At 41.8% G+C, this 17,781-nt stretch overlaps 1 protein-coding gene across 1 annotated transcript; it reads right to left on the bottom strand.

Annotated features, from left to right (window-relative positions):
* Positions 1-9,733: 9,733 nt before the first annotated feature.
* Positions 9,734-16,671, bottom strand: LOC118209529 (vomeronasal type-2 receptor 1). Its single transcript, XM_035384890.1, has 6 exons — positions 16,389-16,671; positions 14,543-14,834; positions 13,221-14,069; positions 12,795-13,022; positions 12,424-12,547; positions 9,734-11,951 (listed from the first exon to the last, which is right to left on the bottom strand). Exons 1-6 carry the CDS (start codon positions 16,613-16,615, stop codon positions 10,804-10,806), a joined length of 2,868 nt encoding a protein of 955 aa, XP_035240781.1. The 5' UTR covers positions 16,616-16,671; the 3' UTR covers positions 9,734-10,803.
* Between the last annotated feature and the right edge of the window lie 1,110 nt (positions 16,672-17,781).

Raw genomic sequence — 17,781 nt, 5'->3', positions numbered from 1 at the left:
CACTTTCACATGAAACACAGGGTGATATATTTTTTCTTTAATAAGCAGCAAGCGCCTCTCTCAACAGACAGAACTTTCCAGAGAGGGTAATAAGACCCTTTATAACCCATTGCCTGTGCAGCCCACCATACCAGGCCACAGTTCCACTAACCTTCCTCCACACCACTCGGTGTGTTCACTATCCTCTCTGTTGGCTTCCCTCATTCCTATCCCTGACCGTTTACTGTGTTTTTAAATGCCAGCTGGAGCCCTGACATGTGAGACTTTCCGTTTCCACAACACTGAAGCTCAGTGGGAGCACAAAGACATCAGATGCCACCTCAGAACCCGAAAATTCCTCCCGCAACCTCCACCGCATGCCTGACCTCTGCAGGGACAGCCTGGAAGCCGGATGTCGGCAACAGGAAAAACGGGAGGGAAAATAATGAGGCCTACTGCTGGAAGCATGTCGAGGCTTCAATGTGCAATCGAGAAAGCATATCATTCAACCGTAGAAACGCACAAAAGCAGGCCGATGGAAAAATCCTAAAACAGCCACTGTTGCTTCCACTGCAAGCTGTACAATTCCAGGGTCACTTCTGGCTACTTCTTTTGGTTCAAAGTCCACTAAGAAATTCACAATTCCAGACTCTATCTTATCAGGCTTTTTCGTTTTTTTTAGATAAGATGTGCTTTCAACACTAAGATACTAGTGCTTGAAGGGTAAGAACATTTACAGACACAGATTAAGCCTAGTTCTAGACTAAATTCAATTTTGAATTTTAGTCCAAATCTAAGCTTAATCTGTGTATGTGATATTAATATTAATATGATGAACCTTAATATTTTTACTTATTTATATTTGTACTGGATCTACGGCACAGCACATGTGCAAATGAAAAACAAAATCCTATGATAACTTTTCTGGAAAATTCCAACAGTGTTTTCTTGCCAAGTCAGGTAAAACCTGAGCTATATTGAGATTAAGCTAGTCCTAGTACATCAAAACGTCTCTCAACCTTGATATCCACCCATCTAGACATGCAGATTCTGGCTTTTCCTCACTGGGAAAGAACCATAATATAAACTGCTGTCAAAAGACTTTTAAATTAGACTCCTATGCGTTCATATGCATCAGTTCTTCAATACACTCAGGAAAGGAACAGAGGATGATAGGTCTCTGTAACACAAGAGGGGGAAGGAAAACTAGGAGGAAAATAAGAAAACCCTTGGTGCTCAGATAACACGGCTGAGAACATCACGTGATACAATCCATCTGGCAGATTACATTTCTGGAACCTATGCACAACATACATACATGGGTGCAGCTATGTTTTGGTGATTATAAAATGTTTTTTCTTGTTTTTTAACCACCATAAAATATTCTAGCTATGCTAAAAAGGAATCTCTTTTACGAATACTTTTTCAACCGAAACCTGTTTCTATAACATTGCACAACCTTTTTGGACTCTGTCTCTTGATTAAAGAAATTGTTTTTGAGCCCAGTAAGGCAGCCAAAAGAGAATTCACACTAATTGGTCTTGTCTCACAGGCACCCACTCAGCTAAAGGCTGTTCTTCAAAGTCTGAAATAAAGAACTGAGTCGGACTATACCTCCTATGACAGTTAAACTTGTGCATTAGATACAGTAAAACTTTAACATTGCTGTTCAGTTGTTGAATTGTATGTGAGCCCTTGTGAATGATTGTATCTGTTACTGTATGAGAGAAAGAGAGAACATTGGACACATGTGTTTGAGTGAAAGAGAGAATAAGAGAAAGTTAAACAGAGACAGCATTACACATGTGTGTGTGTACGTGCATGCGTGCGTGTGTGTGTGTGTGTGAGTGAGTCTAAGAGAGCAAAAGAGATTGTGGCATTGTGGATTTCCCAGTCCCAATTCACCTCCTAATCACTTTGCTTACACACTAACACACATTTTGCATGCTCACGAGAGTCGCCATCTTGAGCCAAATTTCTAGCATGAAGTAGTTCAACCCTCTGATGCTCCCTCAATAATGAGCAAATTAAAGTGTTGGTTTAAAATGCGAGTGCTGACCCAGCAGGCAGTGCATTGCTTAATGCCATTACCAGAGTAATTAAAGCATGGCACAGCATACCACATTCAAATGTAATTTGACTGCCATGTCACACCTTTTCAAAAGACAATTATTATCATGGTCATCGCAGTATTGTCTTGTTTGCAAATCAGCGTCGTCTAAAATGATGCTTATTCTGTTGATCAAAGTGTACTGATCCAAACACCCATCTAAATTGCGGTAATCATTATTCGTAATGCAAATGTGCCGGTTCAAAGTAGCCCACTGTGCCCAACTGTTAAGTGATATTCTTTAAAGTGGTCACGATGTATTATTGATAATAATAAATTTTTTGTAAATTCTGAGCAGGGTCGCCTGTTCCACAAGTGCGTCCCGCACCTGTTGCTTTTTTATGCCCTATCGCCTCGATGCCTGCCCTCACATGTGAGTAGCCCTTACGTTAGTGACACTTATGATTAAGCTTAACTCAGAACAGAGGGGGATTGATTAGGTGAATAGGGACGGGAGGGGGGGGGGGGGGGCATAGGTAGGTGTGTGTCTGTGTGTGTGTGAGACAGAGAGAGAGAGAATTGCACGTGTGTGTGTATGTGTGTGTGTGTGTGTGTGTGTGTGTGTGCAAGTGTGAGAAACCAAGAGAGAGAGAGAGCATTGTGAATATGTAAGTGTGTGTCTGTGTGTGTGTGTAAGAGAGGGTGAGAGAGCAAAAGAGAGAGCGATGTGAGTGAGAGAAAGCATGTGTGTATGTGTGTATGTGTGTGTGTGCGCATGTGCGTGCGTGCGTGCGTGCGTGCTTGCATATGCTTGTGTGTACAGGCCTACAGCCAGACGCAGTGTCTCTGAGTCTCAGTGGGCCATGTGCCGGGCTGGGGCAGGATATCCCATACCTCCCCAGACAGCTGGGTATTGTGTCTCAGGAGTGTCGTGTTCTGATCCACAGAGACTCCGTCACAGAAACGTAGGACCTTTTTTGGCCCATATCTTTTTACCCTAGTGAGAAGGTTGGTGTGCCAGCATGTTCAGTATGTAGCTACTCATTCTCTAGCTAACTACACAAAAACCCAACAGATATTAATATCTGTTTTCCAGCCTTACCGTCTCATGTTTAGGTAAGAGGCTATTCTTTCCTCAAAAGCAGAGAAAAATAATATCTTTCCACTTTAGTCAAAATGTAAAATCAAACCTCCATGTTAATCTCACAGAGCATGAAAAAGAAATTGAGAATCATAATTATGCAATTTGTGTTACTGCAGTGGAGTCCACGGAGCGTTAGTCAGCCAGAATGGCTCTTTATTTGGGGTAATCGGCCATGAAACTAATTATATTATTATCTTTTACAAAAGCAGATCCATCTATAATAGCCGTCCACACTAAAAGTGCAGAAAAGGATTAGTAAAATTATAGTTAATTTACTGTGAAAAGCCTTCTAAATTTCAAAGACCAAGTAAGATGTGAAAAGTTACACCATGAATCAGAATTCTATCCTCACCTCATGGTGCATGCTAGGAAGTGCAATTTCAGTCATTATGAGTGTCATTACACACACTTCTTTTATTGTCAATTAGATTTTCATTTTTTATGCTTTCAGGCAGAATTAACTGGGGGACTGTAGACTGGGACTGTAAAGATTTTGGTTTAAATGGAAGAAACACTTTAAAACCAAATTAGTTCTGAGGTTAGCATACCTAAAAATGTACAGGATCATGTGGAGTGCACTGAAAATGCATCATAGTCTATTATAGAATCAGTTTTCTGACTCCTATCGGTCAAAACAAATGTTGCATAAAATCTAAATGCACAATATAAGAAAAGGCAGGTCATTTCTTAGTAAGTTAAAATTGGATACCATGCAACATGAGCTCTAATGTCAAAAAGCACAGGGAATTAGTAACACTACCCTGGACCGTGATGCGAAAGCACAAAGTGTCAATTTACTACACACCTTTCTTTTTGTAATGGGACATTTAGGCTACTACTTAATGATGCAATTTGACTTCACATTAGTTCTAAAGTAGCTTTAAAACGTGCTTGTGCATTAAGTCTCGCAATAATCAGCCAGAAAGATTAAAGTCGTTTTTGATTTAAAATCATACAGAATCAGGCTGAGTGTTTACAAGCACAAGCGGGTATACCAGCCCACCACAAATACAATATGGAGTAATTTAATAGCCTACATTTTTAAATGTGTCATTTCTGCCTCAATTATTTTTAAAGGATAAGGCTGGCATAATTATATATTTTTCTTATTGTCAAATTATCCTCTGAAAAGAGCAAAACATGCAGTGCTTCTCAATGGCCTGCTGTCTGACGTTCTCCCATCACACTCAGACACGCTTCATTCAAACCGTGCACTAAAATCATTAAACGCAGATCAGAAATACATATTGTACTTTTCAGAAAATACAACCTATTATCATGAAAACCATGGCCAGTGTAGTTTTTTTTTTTTTTTTTACCAAATTTACTTCAAAATTGAGAAAATTGTTCATTTCAATGGAGACTATTTTCAATATGTTGGTGCCAAAATGGAACTACTTTCTACATATCAAAAAAAAAACTCATCAAATGTCACTTCATAAAATTGTTTCAATTATGCTGATAAAAGCAATGTCTCTTTGATTGTTTTAATAGTTTTTTGGACAACAATAGAATCCTAAGGCTACCAGGATATGTGTAGATATGAGACATGTGTAGGCCTATAGGGCTGTGGGACACTTATCAGTTCAATTTCTTGACTTCCCTTAGGAGAAAGTGAAATAGTAGCCTATACAGAAAGAAACTGACAAACAAGCCAAAATTCTATTTCTCCATTTTATTTATTTATTTATTTATTTATTTATTTATTCATTCATGTATTCATTCATTTATTTATTCAGTCAATCACCAGGTTACTTCACTGGGATGTTTGGTACTAAATGACTCAGCATCTCTCAGCACCAAACAGCTAAATATATGCGTAAACCATACGTATTTTAGGGCAGCAATTGTTCCTCTCTGATACTCCCCCCGCTTACTAATTTCCATTGTGTGACAGGTTCAGCCTGGGCTTTAATGTCTTGAGTTGTACAGAAATGTTTCAGTTCAGTTGGACTTTCATTACCCTAATTTCAAAAACACATGTGGTTAATGGTTAGCATTTTAAATTTAAACATACTAACTGCATGACATTAGACTCCATTACACTGGATACATTAGCTTGTAACTGCAATACAATTGGGCTCGCTCTGAAATGGATCCCTCAGACCTTACTGTAAGTACTATCCGATGACACGAACATTGTGCTTTGAAACCTGTTACTTCCCACCTGTTATCCATCTACCCAAATGTAAGGTGACTTTGAACTTAAAGTTACCCACAGTGCCTCATTTCCAGTGCTTTTTTTGTTCTATCTGTTGTGATTAAGCATTGCTGTTCTGTACAGCATTGCGCTGAACACTCTGACAGTCCCACTGCGATGAGTGCTGACCTCTGCCCAACTCTATTAATAATGAAGTTTCCTGGTTGAAGAGCACTTTTTCCTCAGAAGTGTGCTGGCTCTCTGTGCTGTGGGGATTCCATTGTGTGCCAGCTTCCTGTCAGTTATGTCAATGAGGTGCTTGTGACTCGCTCCCCAATGCCCTTTGTCAGTGTGGGACATTTTTTTAGATTTAGTCCAAATGAGTTCACTCAATAGGCATGCATTATTGGTCCGTATCATGCCCCTCCAGACCCTGCCATGTGACTCGGTGTTGAATCTCACTAAACAGAGCGACACACGGACCGTCTGTTTGTCTGCTGTTTGCCTGGTATGTCAGAAAAACAGACCTGTGTGTGTGTTCTCTTTATCTCTCTCTCATTTAAAATATCTGCATTATGTACTTGGGCCCTTTAAGTCACTGCTCCCCTCTCCTCTCGCCCTGTCTTGTGGGTCCTTCCTCCTCCCCAATCTTGGCCTTGTTTACACACTTGGACTTGGCCAGGCTTTGCCAAGGGAATATGGCTGCTCTTCCAATTATAGAACAATACCACCACTCCACAAGACAGCTGAAAGGAAACAAAAATAAGAACACACAGTGTGGTTTGCAGAGCAAGCAAGAGAGAGAGAGAGGGAGAGAGAGAGTCCTCTCAGGAAAGACTCCTCTGACACAACTTGTCCTGAGGCTCAGTTCACTAACACCCCCTAACACCTTAAAGCCTCAGGACATCCCCCTAAATTCAATTAGATTCAACAAAAAAACACAGTACACAATAGCAGACTATCTCACCACAGTGACTGACAAAAAACTAAGAACAACCCTGACAAAGTACAGACTCAGCGAGCACAGCTTGGCCATCGAAAAAGGCCAGCATCAGCAAACATCGATTCCAAAAGAAGAAAGGCTGTGAAAACACTGGCATCTCAATGAAGCTGAAATGGAGCTGCATTTTATAACAAAATGTGAACAATACATTGAAAGATTAGATTAGATTATACTTTATTGTCAGATTTCTCTGAAATTAGTTTTGTGTCACAAGCCGTAGTCATTCTCACATACAGAGGAACAGCCATACATTGATACAGTAAAATAACACGAACAAATCCAAGAAAGGACGCAGGCCCAGATAACCTTAGTGCTTTTATTTTAAAAACATTTGCATCTGAATTGACCTCAGTGTGGGTATCCAAGGATTATTGGTGCAAATGTTTTTAAAATAAAAACGCTAAGGTTATCTGGGTCTGGGGCCTTTCTTGGATTTGTGTGTTTAAAAATGTACCTCCCTCGGTCAAAAGTAATGTTAATCCCATCTGACTCTACAGGTGTAACCGAGTTAAGAATATTCAAACATTTGTCTAAGGACCTGGAGAAGAATGTATTCAACCTGTCTGCAAACTCTGCGTTACAGTCCTCTCTGTTCCCAGACGTCTTTTCCGTTTGTTGCTGTGTTGCAGGTGATTAGGCAGGATGGCTGGTAGCAGAGAGGAACGTAATTGGTCCAATTGGAGCACCTGGCAGCTTGGGCGACTAAAGCTCCTGTGCTTTTTTGTTTTTTTTGGCTCATTCTCCTCTTTCCCCTCGCCGTAGGAGGACGAGCACCTTTTTTCTTTTCCCCACTTACAACACCTACAGGCATACCTTCCACAAATTATGTTTCCACTAACCCTACTATACATGTGTCATCTATTATAGTGGATCATTATTGGTATACCTGCTTATATAATTAATACATTGTTTGACGCAACCTAATGTTTTCCCGTGTCTCCCTTCTTATGTTTAGAAACTGAACAAGGATTCTTAACAACCGTCGAACGCTAGTGGTTTTCGGGTGGCTGACATCCCAGTCATGCCCTTCATAATATCCAAGTCAAACATAGAACTTCGACGTTAATGTCACATATTCAAATCTTTACTGTGTACATTCATGTAGACACAGATCCCACCGCCATTACTTTTACCCAAGCTGACATTTCGGTCAGCTCGCACCTGTGCAAATCCCTTGACTTCATATAGAGTCCGATGCTGCAGGATGTAGCCAAGTTTCCGTGAAACACAACAGTGAACGCCTCATGGACCTCAGAACAATACCTTGCGTAGGCTCGGATCTCGTCCACTTTGTGGTTCATCAATCGCAGAATTGAAACAACCAGGGAGGGTTAGCGGGGGCCTGGTGTATATTTGCCACAGACATCTCCAGACGCCACCCCTTCTTCCCCATTTCTTTCGATTACTTGTCCTTCTCAACTCCGGGGGAATAAGGCCCAAAAGTTAGAGAGACGAATGATTCTTTGTCGCCCATTGGATCGATGAAGATTGACCTTAAGCAAATTGTATCTGCTGTATGAGAGGATAGGACGGATATCCCTGCCACACCGTTACATTTAACGCACCGGTATGTTGTTTGTTGTGCTTGCAACCATAATATAAACAAAGCAATCCTCACAATCGCAAGTTTGACTTTACGGGAAAACATTTCATCACCTTCCTACGCACATAATAAACACAATTGGTAAACAAAATATGAAATACAATTTAATTTAAAACATTTAAAAAAAGAACATGACACAGAACATGACAAAATGAACGACTTAGACACGGTTTCGCAGCTGAACTGCGCAACTACTTATTCGTTTTTATTCTATTTACTTTATCATGTATTATTATATTTATTGATTATGTTTTTGTTATCATCAGCATTATTACCATTATTATAATCATTGATATAGATTTTTAATGCAATTTATTAATTATTATCTACCATTAGTATTCCTAAATCACTAATCCAAAAAAAAAAAGTTATTGTTCTCATGTGTGGTTATACTGTGGTAAATGCATGTTTTCTTTAAAACTGTATGATTTGCTGCAAAACTGCAAAATGTAGTGTACAAAATGTAGTGTTTTGTAAAATCAATAAAGCAAAAGGTAGAGGGCTCTGAGTTTCTCCCTTTGCTGTTGTCTCGAAGGGGCCCATTATTTGGGCCTCTCACAGATGCTAGCTGGCAGGGTGTTCTGAGAGTGGTCCCTGAAAGCTGCTGAATGCTGGAATTAGTGGTAAAAATACGAGCGAGAGAAGCAGGATGTGTGTGGGTGCCCCCTGTAAAAGAACGCAAGGTTGCCAGCACAGAGCTGTGCTCCTAACTCAAGTTCTGTATGTATTCAAAAGAGCCGGAACACTGTAACAGTGCAACATCATTTGTATTTGCTCTCTCAATATTTGCTGAATTGTGCACATAAGTACTTGTTTTATGATGAGCTTTATTGATGACATTTTCTTGGCAGGTTCCTCTTTAATAAAGAGATAATGATCTTCTTTAAAAAAAGAGATATTTATGATGAAGTATACCATAACTTTTATGTGGAGAAAAATTTATTATGTAGCCACACTACTAAAGGTACACTTTAAACATATTTTTATATCATGTAAGTTTGATTTATTACTGAAGTAATTTGGCTTGAACAGCTTTCTAAAAGTTTGAATTTCAGTCTTAAATGTAAACTCCTATTTACAGTCTGTTCCATTGGATCTGGAAAACAAATGGAACGTTTTCACCATCTCAACTACATAATTAAGGAGCTGAAAAATATAGTGTTTCAGATGTTCTTTCTCCCTCTCCCCAATGTACTAAATTATCATTCATTAAATCCTGGTTGTGTCCTGCATCTCTGACTAGATAATCACCGATTTCAGATTTGAGATGCTTGGAAAAGTTGTTTCTTGCAAAAGAACCAGTGTGAGGAACAAACAACTATCCTTAGCAATAAATGAGGGGAGCACACATGACACTGTGTGACAAAGGGATAACATTGTAGTTTATCTCCTGTAATTTTACACTGCCAACACTTTGTGACCAGGAAACACAGTCAACGGCAGTGCACCGCAGTCTTCAGCTTTGAAGTCAAAGAGTTTAAGCTTTGAGTCCTGAATGAAACACCACTGAACATTGTCTGTGTCTGAACATCCCTGAATGTTGTGCATGTGTCTGAACATCCCTGAACATTATGCATGTGTCTAAACATTCTTGAACTTGTTCTTGTGTGAATGAATAACATAAATATGAAATGAATGCACACTGGCATCCACTAAATGTATAATGAAATTGCCAAATTAATTCCCACTTATCTGTATAGTGAGAGGATATAATTTCTGCCTATATGAAAGAGAATTATTTTTGGTGCTATGAGCCTACACATTTCTGGGTATTTCTCCAGCAGTACCATTTTTAATGAAGCCATCCAAGCAAGTAAGAGTGCAAACAATATATCTTTATTAACTTCAGAAGTCACTTGCAGTCAGCAGCATTTTCATTATTATATATTTACACAGCAAATATAGAATATCAAATAATGTATGCAGATGTATGATGTATGCATAGAGAAGGAACTATGTATATTTAAACTTAAATTAACTTTTTGCTTTGTACTACAATATCTTATTCTAGAGCTGTTCTATAAATTGCGGTCCTCTTATTTTTGTCCTGATTCACAAGTGGAAATTCATTATCTTGTGAAATCACAAATCTTTAATTTGAGCAATGATTATGATTTAATTTAATCTAAATTGACAAATATCTACCGAGAAGAAAAAAGTAGCATAAACATATAATGAAATGTGTGATAGTCATTTATTTTAAAAGTTTAAGTGGTTTCTCACTCTGAAATGAACTATACAATCTTTAATAGGGCTCTTTGCTTTACCTAACTGTTGTTGCCTCAATGCTGTGGAATGCTAGTTCAGTGGTGCTAATGCAGAGATCCATTGCTATGATTAGCTGGAGGTCCACCTTTCATGTTGTCTCCATAGGGATAGAGTTAAGAGAATGGTTTATATATAATGGAAGCTGCTGCTATTTTAAAACAATGTACTGTAAGCTCCATGGATATATATGTCGAGGACATTGTATTATATTAAATTTAAATACATGAAAAGAACTTCAACCAATCTAATAACTCCATATCTAGGGATTAGATGTCTCATCCTGAAAGAAAGTTATGTGTTTTCTAGAACTATGTTTTTAACCATGTTTTGTGCATGTGTACAAATATCTGTACTTGAATATAAGTGTGTGTTTGTGTGCTTGTCCATATATGAGTGAATGGGTTAATGTGTGTGGATTTGAGTGGGCATATGCACGTGTCCTGTGGGTGAGGGTAAATAAATTTATGTAAATATATTTATGCTTGTGCATGTGTGAAAGTGGCTATTGCATACATTTTGTTGGGTCTTAGTGACAGACGTTAGCCTTGCATAGTGTCAGAAGCAGAGTCCTGTATAACTAGAAGCAAATTCTGGGCGGGGCCAACACGGAGTTGGCTCAGTCATCAACTGCCATAGTGGACACAGTGGTGGCGTTGATGTCGGTGGAGAAGGAGGCGGAGGTGGCCGTGGACATGCTGGTGGCGGTGCTGTCGCGGAGTTTGGGGCGGGGCTTCAGGAGCTCCTCCAAGTTCCTGTCTGGCTTCACCAGGAAGACGTAGCACTTGGGCAGGAAGATGCAGCAGAGCAGGCCGAAGCTGGAAGCCAGGATGGCGAAGATCTGGACGGCCACCATGAACTTCCCCCGCGTGCTCAGGTAGGCGGGGACAAAGGAGATCCACACGATGAAGAAGACGAGCATGCCGAAGGTGATGCACTTGGCCTCGCCAAGGTGGTCCTCCAGCTTGCGGGCGACGAAGGCGAAGACGAAGGCCAGCAGCGCCAGCAGGATGTCGTAGGCGAAGATGCAGCAGATGAAGACGATGGAGCCCTCGTCACACTCCAGGATGATCTTGATATTCTGCGCAGCCGTGTTTTTGATGGGGTGCGGAGGCAGGAGGATCAGCCACACTGTGCAGGCCACTGCCTGGATTAGAGTGCACACCACCACCAGCGCCCTCTGGTGGATGGGCTGAATGGGGTCGGGTCCGTCGGTGTCAATGACGTTGGCGTTGCCGTTGGCGTTGACGTTGGTGGCGACGATGGTGTTGGTGTCGGCGCCGGCATCGCCCTCGGCGGCGGCGGCCTCCCTGGCCTCCTTAGCTTCTTTGGCGGCCTTGGCGGCGGCTTTGGCGGCTGCCTTGGCGGCCTTCAGGACGCGGGCGCGGAGCATGAGCACGATGGATTTTCCCATGATGGAGGACAGGCAGAGGGCGAAACCCAGGGCCAGCGCCACCTGGCTGGTCATGCAGGACCAGTGCTGCGGCCTGCCCAGGAACACGATGGAGCACAGGAAGGTCACCACCAGGGAGAAAAGCAGTGAGAGGGTCAGTGCCGGATCGTTCACCTTGCCCAGGGGCGTGCTCACGTTCATCAGGAACACCACGGCCACCGCCATCGTCGCCAGCGCCCCGAAGGCCGAGATCACGATCAGGGTGATGCCCAGCGGCTCGCCGAAGTCCAGGAACTCGATAGTCTTGGGCACGCAGGTATCACGGTTGGCGTTTGACCAGTAGTCCTCGGTACACTGGATGCATTCCCTCGCATCTGTTTTGGAAATTCGCAAAGACAGAACACATAATTAGGAGTTTTGAAATCCTATTGATTTAAAAAATCATCTTTACTAAAGAAATAGGCTTCCAGGCAGCCATAACAGCAGCCTAGTGGGTGGTTTGTGTCCTGTAGAGAGAGACTTCCAGTCACAGCTGCTATGGCTAGTTGGTAGACTGGTGTCACACCTACCAGTGCCTGTTCCGTTTCACAGAAAAACGCACTATCATGCACCTGCATACATGCAAGCACACACACACACACATACATGCACACGTACACACTTAATGGATGCCGAAAAACCATGTTATATGCATTGTTTATATACCTTATAGATATTTATTCTATACATACTATACAATTGCTTGTATCTGACTCACACTCTTCTGAATCTAAATCCTATGACAGTAGAGCAGAAGGTCAGTGTTGTTCCCCGCTGCTAAAGCCTTATACTCATTGTCGCCATCACCTGTTTGATTGGAGATCTCGCCTTCTGCACAGGGTATGCAGTCAAAGCAGCAAACAGGCTCTCCCTGTCGGATACCTTTCCTGGTGCCAGGCTGACAGGTCTCACTGCACACAGAGCGTGGGGCCTAAGGCGAGCCAGCAGAGGGTGATGTTACAGATGTAAGACGTATTGCAGAGACAAAGCCAAAGGCTTAACTGTAATGCGTTGATCACAAGTTTTCTCACTTAAAGAATTCCACTCACAGAAGTAATCATATTTATAAGTTACTGTATTGGGTAAATCACACAGGAAAGGAATCATCCTACACACTGGTACTTATAACTTAAAAATTATCACATTTTTCCTTTCCATCATTTTTCTTTGTTACTGACCTCCATAACATCATTGTTCCAGATGATGGATGAATTCTTAATGGACAACATGGCTTCAGGGGGTGCCGAGCCATTGTAGTGACCAATCTGGACATAGGAAATGCTGCCATCTTCATTCGTTTGCCAATTAATAATATCATACTCTCCCAGCACCTCTCCGTCATTAAAGAAGATGGTTTCGCCAGTGTGCGGGACATTGAACTTGAGGTTCTTCAGGTAATACATTAACTAAGGAGAAAGGATGGGAAGAATAACAAGAGAGTTCCGTTACCTACTGTATTAGGCACAACAGTTATAAATAAACCAATTGCCTTTATTCTAAACAAAGTAAAAGTATGTGTATGCATGTTTGTATGTCTGTGTGTATGTGAATATGCATGCATGCATAAGTGTGTAGCGACATTGAAGAATCTTCTGTGTGTTTACCTGCCAGGGTTCAAAATCGCTGATGTTAGCACAGGTCTTCTCTTCAAAGGGCCCCTTTCCAGGCTCGCAGTGCTCCAGGTTATGGAGGGCGTGGGCCACAGCGTAGACGGCCTTGTACGCGCTGTATGTGAGGCGCAGCTGGGACACGTCTGTGTACGTGCTGTTCAGCTGCCGCAGGGACTCCCTGCCCGTGCACAGCCCGTTGGGTGCCAGAGCGTTCCTGGACATGGACGCGTTGAGGCCGCCCCCCCATCTGCTCGCCGGGTACTCCAAGGTGCAGTTGAAGGCCGTCTCCCAGAACTCCTCGGTGAGCGGGTCCATGTGCGGGTCGATGTCCAGGAGGTGTTCCTGCAGGCCCGGGATTACGGCCCTGCGGAGGCCAAAGCCCAGCGTCCCGCCCAGGAGGGAGGGCGTTCCCTGCCGGGCGATGAGGGCCGAGGTGACCCAGGCCTCGCTGGCGATCCAGGTGCGGTTGGTGACGTTGTGGCGCAGCAGCTCCCCAATCAGCGGGCTGAGGTCCACGTCAGAGGAGAACACCACGATGATCTTGGCGGTGGACTTCAGGACCGTCTCCACGATGCGGCGGATGTCATCCGGCGACTGGACCTTGGGCAGCGTCTCTGAGAAAGAGATGCACACCCCCGCGTCCTCCACCTCTTCCCTGAAGGCCTTGATGCCGTACTTGCCGTAGTCGTCGTTCGCGGCGATGGTGCCCACCCAGGTCCAGCCGAAGTGCAGCACCAGCTTGGCCATAGCAAGCGACTGGTGTGCATCGCTGGGAATGGTGCGCAGGAAGGTGGGGAACTGGAACTTGCTATTCAGCACCGTGCATGAGGATGAGTAGCTGACCTGAGGATGAAGAACACAAATAATCAAACGGGGGACTGTGACATTCTCAGCGAGGGCTGGGTGCTCTGATAGAAAGGAGAAAACCTGCAAACCACCCCCATTGCTAACCCAGGTTCTAGGGGACGGAGCAGGGAGAATTCATTCTTAGTCTAAATTTAAATTGCACAGCACAAAAATGTGTGGCTTCTCCATATTTTAAATACAACACCACATACTGATGCTTTCATTTGTCTTGTTATATAATAAAATGTATTAGAGAAAAACCATACGTGATTATTTAACACATTGAGTGATAGAATCCATTGTTCACTTTAACACATCATTGAAAAAAAAATTAAACTATTAATAATAATTAAATTTGCCAAGCTTTATAAAAGAAAACACAGGGAATAAGCACAGAGGGGCCAACCCAGAGGGTCATGTTTAAAGATAACTCTCCAGTAGGCCAGCATTTCCCACTCCAGAATCTTTACCTGGGGGAAATAGTAGAGGCCGAGAATACGTGCTGTAGCAATGGAGAGGTCAGACCCCCCTGCCCCCACAAGGGCTGCCAGAGGTGCCCCTGTGCCACAGCGGTAGTTGGGCACAGCCTCGTCCTGCCCGGTCAGGTATGTCAGTGTGCCCTCCACTGCCTTAGAGATGGTGAAGCAGGAGTCATAGATGACATAGCCCAGATCTGTGTTTGGCAGCAGGTCCTCGCTGTTGTTTATCTCGTCAATGGCAAATAGCATTGTCTGTGTCCAGCGAAAGGTTCGAAAATTAAACCTGAAATGAAAATAAATAGAAGCTTTATTATTGTTTCAACTGCGTATAATTCAAACTGTTTTGGCTTGAATGTTGAATTGTTAGGAGTATTAATATAGTACTAGAGTCAGTGATAAACAGTATTATTGATATTCTGGTTCATAGTATTAATATTATAAATTATATCATAAATGAATGTCATTATTGTAGAGATGAAAATAATCTTTGTTTGACTCCCTTTGATTTGTAGGTAAGTTGAGGAATGAACATCTTGAAAATTACATCAAAAATGCGTCAGTATTAAAAATTCCACTAGGTGGCGCCAAATGATAAATAAGGAAGACGGTTAGGCTGCTGACAAGACGGGAATTTTGGGGATTCCTTCAATTAGAGACAGAAAACGCAAGGAATGATGACATGACATTTAAACTCATGGCTGTCGCCTGTTGCTTATTGACCCTGGTTTGAACTGAGGACTTGTATGTTTTTTTCTTTATTTTCTCCACTGGAATTCTCTAGTAGGCTATTTCTTCGAATGGTCGCTGTTTCGGTTCTTTTAAAATAACATTAATGGGATCGGTAGATAAATTATTACATTTGGTAGTGTTCTCATAGAGCACAGTGCACTTTGATAGTAGAGGCCCAGAGTGAATATTGCTAAATAACTTCGATGTCACAATTTTAGACTAAATTCATAACAATTTTGTTAAAATCTGTTTTTATCGGACAATTCAGGTATCACATAACTCTTCTCTTTCCATGGTCCGTGAAAGGCATTCATCCAAACCCTCTTGTTGTCTTTCCACTATCTCATACAATTAATAATATAATTAGTCGTCATATAATTACTGATCAATATTTTGCCATATCTTCTGATAGTCACCCATTCCACAAAATAACAAAGATAGCCTACATTATTCTGTTCGCAAGCGCCCTCCAGCACAGGGCGGGGGAGGGACCCCTGGGGGCTGTGCGCTTTCCTCTGAGGCCAGCCTCAGCGAAACCAAACCATTGGTTGATAAGTTAATGACGAGGATGTCGAAATTCAGAAAATAATTTCTGAATTGGTTGTCAAGACAAAAAATAGGGTTCAACCTAATTTTAGGGAGGAGCCAAGGCTTCATAATTACAGCAGCACAAAGCAAGAGAGCTTGGGAGACATTGCTTAGGAACGAATGTCAGACAACATTACTCCACAAAATGTATAGGCTACTATAGAATTAATACCTAGCAGGATCATTGTCCCAAATTACAAACATAATTAATTAATTTATTTATTTATTTATTTATTTTTAGATTTAAATTCAAATGCAATTAACTCCTCTTGTTTATCCTCTAACCGAAAACTTATAGAAATGCCTCAGGCGACTACACAAAAACATTTGCCTACAACTAAGGTGTATAATAGCATCCTGAAATTTTTGTTTAGAATGTTGAATTAACATGCGTAATAGCCCAACGTTTTATTTGGAATGGTAAATGCAATCATCTTCCACTTTAGTTCATCACACTTTTTATTCTATGATAATGAGTTCCAAAACGATAACCGTTGTAAAGACGCACAGACATCCTCACCCTTCGCATCCTGACGACGTGGGAACCGATGAGGTGTTGCTCTTAGAAGAGGCCAGTCGATAATGCACTGGAAACATTCCCCCTACTATCACCTTCTTCTTCTCTGTGCTTTTATAGCCATTCAAATTGAACTTGGCTTTCAGTTTACAGCTAGGTTCTGCCGAAATAAAAATTACAAGTTGAGAAACCATATATAGTCCAAATATAATGCGAATTCTTAAATCCATATTCGACAAAGGATATGTGTGACGGAAAGCATGCCAGGGCCTATGTGGGTCCTATCGGCAACTGTAATAATGGGAGAAGCGCTTCCTCGCAGCAGAACCTGGCTTACATCTCAAGGGAATTGACATGTTGCATAAGACAATTCACCTAGAGTGTTACCGAAAATAAAAGTCGGCTATATACATAGGCTAATTGCAAGCGCCTTTTGTCATCTGTCGTTGTGAACTTTTATTAAAATGAAATAAATTTTTTAACCTTAATTTATGCAAGGCAGAGGCACGCAATCATTTTAATTTGCGCTCAATCGAATGATATATTGCCATCATTTTGACGCATAGCGCTCTCACATATATGTCGTGTCGGCTAATCTGTATAATACATTTAGGTTCATACACTGAGGTGTCATTTTGGAGGCTGAACATATGGAATGGATACAAGTTGCTTATTTCACATGCCCTCCCCGTAGCTATTGAAGAAGCTGCACTAAGATCCATAAAATGTCAAATTAGAGCTCAGAAGCGAAGGAGCATCCTAGCAATTAATTTAATCCACCGTTGCATTTAAAACAATTATCTAATGAAATAAAAACCAATAAGGTGCTACAGAAAATTATTTGGATACAGCAGTCAGGTTCATTTTAATTTCCAAATGGGCCAGGTGGGAGATGATTCAAAATCACATAACAAAAACGCTTTGGGGCTAATTTAATTGTGCTGTGCACGCGTCAACGTGTGCTTACAGTGTGCTTGAATGCTTTTTACGTAGCCATTTTGTCCTGCATGCCGCATAATAAGATACAATATCTTTAGGCTCCTCCAGGCTGTTGTTGTTAGTCTGAACCTGTTGCCACTTGTCCCACAATCATACATGAGATGCACACCTGAACCCCGGCTCAATAGCAGGCACGCGACAGTGTCATGGGAGGTCTCAGTTTTCCCCCCAGTCAGTTTGATAGCTCGCGGTGATGAGATGTTCATAAACAGGCGACTAATCTAATTAAACAACGGTCGCTGGATCTTCTTGCCAATTATCTTTGACGCTAAGCAATCACTTCAAGTTCAGCTGACTGAATATGTATATGAGTAGCCTAAGTGTAATTTATTTTGAGACACTGTTGACTGTATACCATAAGCTACGAAAAAACTGTGTCTTGGTGAACCTTGGTTTA

The sequence above is a fragment of the Anguilla anguilla genome, chromosome 12 (genome assembly GCF_013347855.1).
Source record: "Anguilla anguilla isolate fAngAng1 chromosome 12, fAngAng1.pri, whole genome shotgun sequence".
NCBI lineage: Eukaryota > Metazoa > Chordata > Actinopteri > Anguilliformes > Anguillidae > Anguilla > Anguilla anguilla.
Note: the sequence above shows the minus strand (reverse complement) of the source record. Positions and strands in the feature narration are given on the sequence as shown.

Excerpts from the sequence above, each read along its gene's own strand:
- LOC118209529 (XM_035384890.1), bottom strand. The coding sequence starts at position 16,615 with ATGGATTTAAGAATTCGCATTATATTTGGACTATATATGGTTTCTCAA. Across the intron at positions 14,835-16,388 it reads ACGTCGTCAGGATGCGAAGG|GTTTAATTTTCGAACCTTTC; the intron begins GTGAGGATGTCT and ends TTTTCATTTCAG. Across the intron at positions 11,952-12,423 it reads CGAGATCTCCAATCAAACAG|ATGCGAGGGAATGCATCCAG; the intron begins GTGATGGCGACA and ends TTTCCAAAACAG.